We start from the raw sequence: 10,375 nt of genomic DNA on the forward strand, positions 1-10,375 counted from the left end.
TACATCACTATAAACTTCAGTGCTGTCAACTCAAATCAAATGTCAAAATTGACAAACAAAACAATCACCTGTTTTTTAGGTTACGAAAGGAATTTTAATTTAGAAGAGTAAAATATCCATTAATAATGAATGTATTAATAAAACACGCTTCATTAAAATATCCTATAAGACGTGAGCGTAATTAATATAATCAGTGTACTATTATTAAGTTTTAACATTTATTGATGAAACTATGTTGGTGTATTTTCAGAACTATGTAGGAGTTTTAACAGCACTTCGGCTTTGGAAATTAAGCAATGGAGAGTGGATCGTGGGTTACCTGTCAATCGGAATGCCGAGGGTATACTAACTGATGGGCCAGACTACACCTATTTGGATGGAAGGCCTACACCTTTACTGGTAAGTAATCTCAGCTATTCATATTTTCTTGACTTCGGATAGTTTTTAAACCATGTCATCATAATGGAATGAACTAAAATAATTTCTTTGCTCACCTGCAACCTTAAGATAGCTAAGCTTATACAAAATATGCATGCAAAGTAATGCCTAACAAGTTAAGAAGAAAAAACTAAATTAAACTTGCTGTTGCAGAGATATATTGAGAGATTCTTGGGACACATTTTTTTATGAATGTTTAAGTGTATGAGTATGAGGAGGGGGGTGTTTACACTATAATATAGTAGCTGTGTTTGGGCTTATTCCTAGGATGTACTCATACTTTGACCAAGAATGGTATCCAGGCTGTGATGATGGAGTAGTCAGACAAGTTAATAATTAAAGTGTGTTTTTAGTTTTTAGGGTTCCGTACCAATGCCAACGGAACCCTATTACTGAGACTCCGCTGTCTCTCTGACTGTCTGTCTGTCTGTCCGTCTCACAGGGCTCTATCTCTTGAGTCGTAATATTTAGATACTTGAAATTTTCACAGATTATGTATTACTGTGGCCACTATAACAACAAATACTAAAAACAGAATAAAATTAATATTTAAGGGGGGGCTCTCCTATTTTTTGCTTGATATTAATAACGACAACAGGTAGACGCTTGAAATATTCACAGAATCGTTAGTTGTATAATCACTTTAAAAATAAATAATTAAATTAAAATAAAATAAATATTTAAGGGGGGCTCCCATACAACAAACTTGATTTTTTTGCCGTTTTTTGCTAATGTCTAATGTTGTATAGATAATGGTAATGGTACGGAACCCTTTGTGTGCGACTTGGCTGTTTTTTTTAATTTAATTTTTATTTTCCAGCATAAGCAGAAACTCCGTATGGAAAAGCAACAAGGCTATGCTTCTCAAATAATTGAGTTGAGTGCTGAGTTGGACTTTGCGAAAGAGAGATACACAAACATGTTGGCGGCTGAAGAGGAAGAGAGACAGAAAATCCTGAGCAACCGATTGAAACCTAAAGGGCAGAAGTTGAAGAAGTAGTATTAATGTATTGTAGTTAAATTAGTTAATAAATTAGTTTATTAGTTGAATTTGTTTTTTACTGTAGCACTATTATAACACGGAACAAATTCCGTAAAGATGAAAAATATTATGGGAAAATTCACATCAATTGACCTAGTTCCAAAGTAAAGTCTGGTTTAGACCGGCATGAAAAATTGACCAAGTTGCAATATATGGAGAGACTATTAAGGCAATGAGTTTGTAGTGGTCAAGCGATTTCCGCAATGTGGATTATTTGCAGTAGTACCTTCGATGGAATTATTGAGTATTTTTTTCATACTTATTCCTTTACAAGACTTTAAAGAGGAACTGCGTCTTTTTTTCGCCCTTGTTCCTTTGAAAGAACTGAGGATGCTTCTTTTTTTTTTTATTCAACTGGATGGCAAACGAGCAAGTGGGTCTCCTGATGGTAAGAGATGCTACTGCCAAAGGACCAAGGCGAAAAAAAAACGCAGTTCTTCTTTCAAGTCTTGTGAAGGATTTAGTGCAAAAAAAAAAACGGAATAGTTCCATCGAAGGAACAGCCAACCAAAGGAACTACGCGATTAATCCCGCAATGTAATGCGACTTGCATGATTTTTATTGCATGTCTACTGAGCTAAAGCTTGTGTTATTTACTAGATAAAAAACGGAAAACATGCATAAATAGATATATAAATATTAAAGACTCAAGAAGAAGCATTTGTATTGTTTGTACCTACTTAGCACTTTTTTTACGTAACCTTTTTTTTATTTCCTTTTTGTACGATAAAGAGTATAAACAAATAAACGTAGTATCTGCCCTAACCAGAGATCGAATCCGGGACCTCAAGCTTCGTTGCTTTGCTCTAACCACTTGGTTAGTTAAATAAAGAGTAGGTACAGTCGAGTTCATAAAATTGTGAGCAAAAATTTGATCCGAACACGCGTCTACACCGATAACAATAGTCGTATTCAGATATTTTTGATCAAATTTTTGCTCACAAGTTTATGATTTGATTGATCTAAACACGGCAACAATTTTTTGTTATGTGTCGGACCTAGGTCGGACTTCTGTAGGCTTGCGGGGTGTGGTGTTTTGAGCGCCATCTATGCGTGACTATCGTTAGTTAGCTTTATATTCTTGCAGCACTGCGTTTCTTCCAGCTAGTTATTTCAGGTCGACGAGAGATGGCGTTCAAGCGTTAGTTCAGAACTACAAAATATTTGACCAGAGCAGAGGCTGTACCTGTACCTGCCTGCAAAGATTGCCTGCCATTGCCTAACGCTTCTGACACTCGCGATCACAATCAAATGACAGTTTTCGCCTTAGTTTTCGGTTTTCGCATACAAAAACTGTCACTTGACAGAAATGTTAGACAATACGGCCTGTATAAATAAAGTAGGTAAGTAGTGTTTAGGTAATAGTTCAGTACAACTATGTATGAAACCGCGGTGGCTTAGTGGTTTAACCTATTGCCTTTCCAGCAGAGGGTCTTGGGTTCGAGACCGGGCTCGCACCTATGAGTTTTTTAAATTTCAATTAAAGTGCAGATAAGGTCAAAGTGTACGTATGTAGTATCTTAGTAACAGCCTATACACTCTAATCTTGAAGAGCCCTAGGTTTTATTTATCCGTAAATACAGACGATGGGAGCGAATTCCATTCCTTAGTAGTTCGCATTATGAAAGATGAAGAGAATTTCATGCGGACCAATGCCAATGGAATACTAACTACATAAGGGTGAAGACGCTCCTCCGTCTGGATGTTCGTTGGTAATTTGCAGTTTAATTTAGACTAGGTAGGTACACCTACAACGGAAGTATCTCGCAGCAAAAACAATGCCTATAGAACACGCCGCAAAGCTTTTAAGTAAGCTCCTTGTGTTTTAATTATGCTCAGGCTTTGCATTCCTTTGAATAATGATTTGAAACAAGTTTTTGTAAAAAAAAACATTTTTACTTCTCATGCTCGTAAACGTAAAGTTGGTATTTATGTTGGATCTAGGCGACATAAAATTACTTTTATGCTCTAGTGCATAAAGGAAAATCTTCGTCTAAGACCAAGGTACCTAATATCAGGTGTCAACAGCCACAAACAAAAACGTTTCTTTATACTTTTTTAATATTTTTATTTTGTATGAAACTAAAAATCAATCAAAATAAATAAATGAAACTAAAAATTTGTACTTTTGTAGCAATCCATGAAAAATAAAAGGTAGGTAACGTAAACAAACGTAAACGTATTAGGTATTTCCACTGTTGCTATTTCATTTCCTCTCAATCGAAGTGAAAAACAGTGTAAAACTCGAGCATTAAACCCATTTTCCCCTCGACGCATCAACCCTCGCCGTACCGGCTCGGCGTAGCTATATGGATGTCTCGAGTAAAATGGGTCGTTTTATGCTCTTGTTGTACAATCTACTATTTTAATAGGTACAAGTTTCACTGTATTTTTTATTGCCTGCCTGTAACGTAACTTTTTTTTTTTTTTTTATTCAACTGGATGGCAAACGAGCAAGTGGGTCTCCTGATGGTAAGAGATCACCACCGCCCATAAACAACTGCAACACCAGGGGTATTGCAGATGCGTTGCCAACCTAGAGGACGAAGATGGGATACCTCAACTGCCAGTGGCTGTCTTACTCTCCACGCCGAAACACAACAGTGCAAGCACTGCTGCTTCACGGCAGGATTAGCGAGCAAGATGGTGGTAGCAATCCGGACGGACCTTGCACAAGGTCCTACCACCTGCAACCCTACCTAGGTTTTCGAATGGAGACCGCGGTTCGACAACCGCTCCACCAACGGATCACTTGGTTAAAGCCGCTTGGTCCTCGGTGGATGCAGGCCGTTTCCAACAGAAGCAACTGGAGTTACCTATACGGGGTAGGCCTATGTCCAGTAGTGGACGTCCTACGGCTGATATGATGAATTATGAAGGTAAACGTCCGAGTCCTTGACTCGCTATACCCAATAGATGGCACCCTGCTATCGACTCTGTAGCTAAAAATTAAAGATGACAACTATTAATTGGGATAGAGACGTGGGTTCATTTCTAATTAGAATAATTTTGTGAATATTTTGCAATATCTGAAATGAATTATGGCAAATATGCGTTCCGGGGCAATGAATGTCTGTGTTTTGAGACAGTTTTGTCTTTTGGAAACCTTTGTCCTCCCTTTTATCCGAACAAAACGGGGACTATGCAACACTGTGGCATGCTCGATATTTTTATGGTACGGTTTTAAGGTGTATTAAATATGATTTTAATCTAAACTTTGTTTTCACGCCCGTAATAACAGACTTTGAAAGCCATACTTAAAACCTCACGCAACAGTGCGCCATCTAGTGAGACAAAAAACGATAAGTAGCCCTCATTCGTACAGGTATAGGTACATATCAATAAACATAAACAAAACAAACAAACAAAATATTATGTACCAATAATTTCATTTCAATTTAAATTTATCTACGTCGAAAACAAAACACCCAAATGAATCCATTCGAATACGATTCCAAATTTAAATTTTAAATGTAAAGAGCGGCCGTTCCTCAATCAAATCAGTGTCGACAACGATAATGCCGTTAATTCCATTCGTAGTGAATGGTGAGTGAATGATGTGAATGACGGAATTGTTTTATAATGCAACTAGTTTTAACACGATGCTTCGCCTGCGTCAGAAATATTTACTAAGAATCATTTACTTACAATCTTAGTGTTGGATCTGAAAAAAGATTACAATACATTTTTGAAGCACTATTCGCGGGGCAACGCCATCTATTAATTCCCGACGCAAGTTCTTGAATAGTTCCCTCTATTCTGGTTCGAGATAAAAAATTGTTCCACGGTTACCAGGATAAGCGTGGAATTCCGTTATCGCGTGCTGTTCCCTCTGGAACTGCGTGCTTTTTTCACTGCATATGTCACTCTCTGGCCCACAAACTATCTCTATGCCAAAAATCACGTCGATCCGTCGCTCCGTTTCGACGTGAAAGAGGGGCAAACATGCCCGGAATTTTGCGTGCGACTGTTGACAGGTTGTAGGGAGAGAACACCGCTTTTTATCGATGCTATCGACCAATCGATAGTTTTTTTTTTAATTTATGTTTTTATTGTATAAAACCTCAATTTTTCCGATGATAAGTATTTTCAGCAGTCAATGATGAAAAAAGTTCAAAATATCGGAAAGTTTAATCCGTTTAAATTGCTTTATTGAAATCACTATAATTACGAATACCTACCTTTATATTTTATAACTTGAGAAAAGATCCCTCTGAGACCACTTAACGTTAGGTACCTTTTTGATAAAATAAAACAGAAAATATGATTTCGTATTTCTTCAGTTGTTACCATAGCCAATATAAACTATTTTATAATAGTATTCCAAGCAAAAATATATTTACAATTATGTATTAAAGTTAAAACTTAACCATCAGTTGTCGATTTCGTATTCAAAGTCTATTTCATTGTTAATTTCAGTATCGATAATATCGATAAAAAGCGGTGCTCTCTCTCGACCATCTGTCAATAGCCGCACGCAAAATTTCGGGCCCCATCAATAATATTAGTATGGATAAGTAGGATAGAACTGCATGTACCTATTTAAGGCAAAACAATTAAAAAAGGAGGGCTACCTATACTATTTCACACATTCATTGTCTTAATCACGGGTCTTAATAGCTTAAAGTATCTGATAGTATACGACACTGCAAGCCCAAGTCCAGTCAATAAAAAAAAAATAGTTGGATATCCTGCAGGACTACTACGAAACTCGAAACTCGAAGTTCGTATCGTACCGTCCCTCTCGCTCTCGTATTAAATAGTATAAGTGTCAGAGGGACCGCACGACACGAACTTCGAGTTTCGAGTTTCGTAGTAGCCCTGCAGAAGTCTATTCGGTTTAGTAAGAAGTTGATCAGTATTGTAACGCGTCTTGGAATAGCGACTGTCGCTTATTGTCGCAAACTGTGACGAGCGTCGCTTGTCACCGCGTGAACAGAATTTCGTGGTACCGGCGTTGAAATCTTGTCAAACGTGTGGCCGGGTCCGCGAATGGACGCGGCAGCCATATTGCCACTTCGTTGGATGGACTACGATTTGCGTGTTGATTTTCTGTTTGAACTAAACGTAAAAAGACGTAGGTAGACGAAGAAAGTCTAGTAAGAGAAGAAAAGTTCTAAGTAAAAAACACTTTTCTGTGTCTATGTATTTAAACACCGTTATTAAAAGCTTGTCTCAACATCCCTATTAAATTTTGAACATAAAACAACCGCGAGACTCACTCATATTAAATAATAATAATCGGATACCTAACTCACGTCTGAAATCGTCTTTTTAACCCCCGACGCAAAAAGAGGGGTGTTATAAGTTTCACCGCTGTGTGCTGTGTGTGTCTGTCTGTGACACCGTAGCTCTTAAACGGGTGGACCGATAATGCGTTTTTTTTCATTGAAAGCAGGTTTTCTAGCGATGGTTCTTAGATATGTTTTATCAAAATCGGCTCAGTCGTTTTTGAGATATTGAACTTTGAAGTGACAAAGTCGGGGGTTTTCCAACTTTTTCTCTTTTCGTGTTCTCATTATCTGGTGTTGGCGCGTGTTGCAGCAGCCACCGAGTCGCGTTGCTCCTAGATGAAGGGCTACGGAATAGCCGAAACAAGTCGAGCTAAAAACATAATATAGTATTTTAATGTTATTTAATATGGTACAAATCAATAGTTTATAAGTAAAATTTGCATGCTTGTTTAAGTAAAATGTACGCACTCAAAAACGCTTCTCCAACTGTATTTACTACAACATTTTCGCAAATAAATATTCTTATTCTTATTCTTAAACTCGATTTCAGACGTGAGTTATCCGATATATTATCATTTAATATACCTATTCAATATTCATTATTCACAATAATTCTTACTTTCATTTGGAATTATCATTCATTTAACTTCCATTTCCCTCTTGAATAATCCACTGGCTTAATTTAAAGGATCTTTAACCATCTTTACTTTTTCCTTTCAAAGAATCTTTCGAGAGACCGATGCTTTTTTAATTTGGCCCTAATTAGCTGTCAAAATCACTGAAATCTTGCGAATAAATTAAGCCAATGAATTCGTCCGATATTAGATAAATAATTCCCAGCTCGGTAGTCAGGTTTATATTAAGTAGGTATAATAAGGATTCGTTATAAAAGTCGGAAACCATTCTGGATTTATTAAGAAGTGACAAAATTAATTAACTTATGGCTACTTTTACCTTTTTTTAATTTTAACTTTTTGCAGGTTGTCCAACAATAAATAAATAAATAGATATATTTTGAAAATCTAACTGACTGATGACTAAATTCCCAATACTGACTGAGCCCGCGTCGTAATCACGGACCAAGCCCTCTCATTCTGAGAGAAGGCCTGTGGCCTGCAGTGCAGTGCCCATGAACTATCTGTATGCATATATATATATATATATATATATATATATATATATTCGCGCACTGTTCTCTCGAGAACTGTGCATCGGGATGAAAAGTAGCCTATGTCACTCTGTGGCCCATGAACTATCTGTATGCCCAAAACTCACGTCAATCCGTCGCTCCGTTTCGACGTGAAAGACGGACAAACATACACACAGGCACACACGATGACGATGATAATTTACTGATTAGGTAGGTATACATTTTTATCTAGCACACTACCTATATGATTAATTGCTATTATTCGACTTAAGTCGGATCTTATTTAGGTAAGATAATTAATTAGGATCAAAGCCTCTGAATCAGCTTAATAATATAAATGTCCATTGTGGAAATAAATCACGCAAATCGTCGACGTTTCCATTTATTTAGGAACGTTAAGTTGCCTTTAGGTAAACGTAATTTGAATTCTAGAAGAGGCAAGGTAGTAAAGGAAAGGGTTTGAACCCATAACCCTCTGCTTAAGAGGTCACAGGTCAAACCATTGGGCTACCTCTAGAATTGGTCACAGAAAGAAAGAAAACATTTATTCGTGACATTACATGACGTGAAGTGACAAGGATAAGAATAATAATAATAAAAACAGAAATAGAATTCGCGCTGTCATCGTTCATCCACCATTACATCTCATATTTCGTTTTCTAGAATTTTTACCGTACAACGGCAAAACCTACTAGACACTGGCAATATTGTCCTCCAATGGACAGCGCCCTATTTTCCAAAAAAAAAAAAACAGCAACAATAATAAAAATAAAATAAAAATTGTTACGTATGCATGTCACGAAATGGTCCCAAATCAGCAATCTGCCGGTCTTGCGAACGGCGCTGGTCTTCCTTTGGGACCATCTGGTCATTATACATTAAAAAAAGTACAGTTAAGTGAGACCGATACAATTTTTAGACACAGAAATGTTGGAAATAGAAATGTTATCGTTCGTGTAGGTCCAGAACCGATTTGTCACTTATCGTTTACAATGGTGTAAGTAACCGTCCAATAACAGGGTGGCTCATTTAGATCAGTCAGTTATTTGAAAGTCTGAAGCTGTAAGACATACGAAGATTTGTTCTTAGACTAGATTTTAGTAACAAGATAAACTGCATACATACATTTAAATAATAACTTGCACGCAGTCCGGGAATCGAAACTGGACGTATTGAAAAATAAAAATTACATTAAGTATTAAAAATATGTACCTAATACAATGCATTTTCAACCCCCGACGCAAAAAGGGGTGTTATATTATAACAGTTATAAGTTTGACCGCTATATTGTGTGTCTGTCTGTGGCACCGTTGCTCTTAAACGGGTGGACCGATTTGAATGCTGTTTTTTTAAATTGAAAGCAGGTTTTCTAGCGATGGTTCTTAGACATGTTTTATCAAAATCGGTTCAGCCGTTTTTGATGTATTGAACTTTGAAGTGACGGGCGGGGGTTTTCCAACTTTTTGTGTTAGGTTTTTTTTTATCAAATAGCTGGCAAACGAGCATGCGGTCACCTGATGGTAAGCGATCACCGCCACCCATCGACACCTACAGCATAATTAGGACTGCGGGTGCGTTGCTGGCCTAATGGGGAGGGGGATAGAGGAAGGGGGAAGGGGGGAGGGGAGTAAAAGGGGGGAGAGGTGTTGGGCCTCCGGATCTCCCGCTCACCGTACGAAACACAGTAGCAAAACCACTAAAATAATATTTAATATTTGAGAACATTCCTTTGTTTAATATGCTTATATATTATATGTATTATGGTCATATATATAGTAGTTTATTTATTTATATTGTAGTTTATGTATTATATTGTTTAAAGCACTGTATAGTAGCTTCCATTATTTTAACTATTAAACTCACCCTTTGTCGGACCCTAACGTATTGGTCCTCTCCTCTCATCCACTCAAAGGTTGACTGGTAGAGATCCCTTAAAGGGATAAGTCCGCCTTTGTACAAGTATCTTAAAGTTTGTCACTTGTATTTTGTTAATTTTCTTTGTACAATAAAGAGTTTACATACATACATACATACATACCACTATTTCCCGCCGGTTAAATTCATTCTATAGGTAGAGTCATTCACGATGACGCGTGCCGTGGTTATAATTACAATGTCATTAATGGCTAATTTTGACAAAATCACGCGTCTTCGTGGATGGCTATAGGTATAGATATCGTATTTCATGGCGAGTGGGCTAATTATATCTAAAAATACAAACTGAGACATGGATGCACAGAAAAAGCAGAAAAAGAGACCAGCGCTGGGAATCGACCCCAGGTCCTCAGCAATCCGTACTGCGTGCTATAACCCCTACACCACCGCTGGACAGGAATCTAGACACGATCTTTTCCTATACATACATATCTCAGGTTGCTTATTTCTACTACGCTACTTAAGCAGCAGCACTTTGTATTATCGATATGGTTTCACGGGATACCTGTAAAAGTAACAAATTTGGAGTTGAAATAAAAAATACAAAAACACTCCAAAAAACCAATCATAATTATA

The 10,375-nt window shown here is 37.2% G+C and overlaps 1 protein-coding gene across 1 annotated transcript; it reads left to right on the plus strand.

Annotated features, from left to right (window-relative positions):
• Positions 1–42: 42 nt before the first annotated feature.
• mRpL52 (mitochondrial ribosomal protein L52) lies at positions 43–1,488 on the plus strand. Its single transcript, XM_074090721.1, has 3 exons — positions 43–171; positions 251–399; positions 1,259–1,488. The coding sequence occupies exons 1-3, from the start codon at positions 126–128 to the stop codon at positions 1,436–1,438; spliced, it is 375 nt and encodes a 124-aa protein (XP_073946822.1). The 5' UTR covers positions 43–125; the 3' UTR covers positions 1,439–1,488.
• The last annotated feature ends 8,887 nt before the right edge of the window (positions 1,489–10,375 follow it).

This window comes from Choristoneura fumiferana, chromosome 8 (assembly GCF_025370935.1).
Source record: "Choristoneura fumiferana chromosome 8, NRCan_CFum_1, whole genome shotgun sequence".
In the NCBI taxonomy this organism is placed as follows: Eukaryota; Metazoa; Arthropoda; class Insecta; order Lepidoptera; family Tortricidae; genus Choristoneura; species Choristoneura fumiferana.

What these genes read in the sequence shown, in the direction of transcription:
- mRpL52 (XM_074090721.1), top strand. Translation starts at nt 126, where the DNA reads ATGAATGTATTAATAAAACACGCTTCATTAAAATATCCTATAAGAC. An exon ending in ATTAAAATATCCTATAAGAC is followed by an intron (nt 172 to 250) that starts GTGAGCGTAATT and finishes GTGTATTTTCAG; the next exon opens with AACTATGTAGGAGTTTTAAC. An exon ending in GAAGGCCTACACCTTTACTG is followed by an intron (nt 400 to 1,258) that starts GTAAGTAATCTC and finishes TTTATTTTCCAG; the next exon opens with CATAAGCAGAAACTCCGTAT.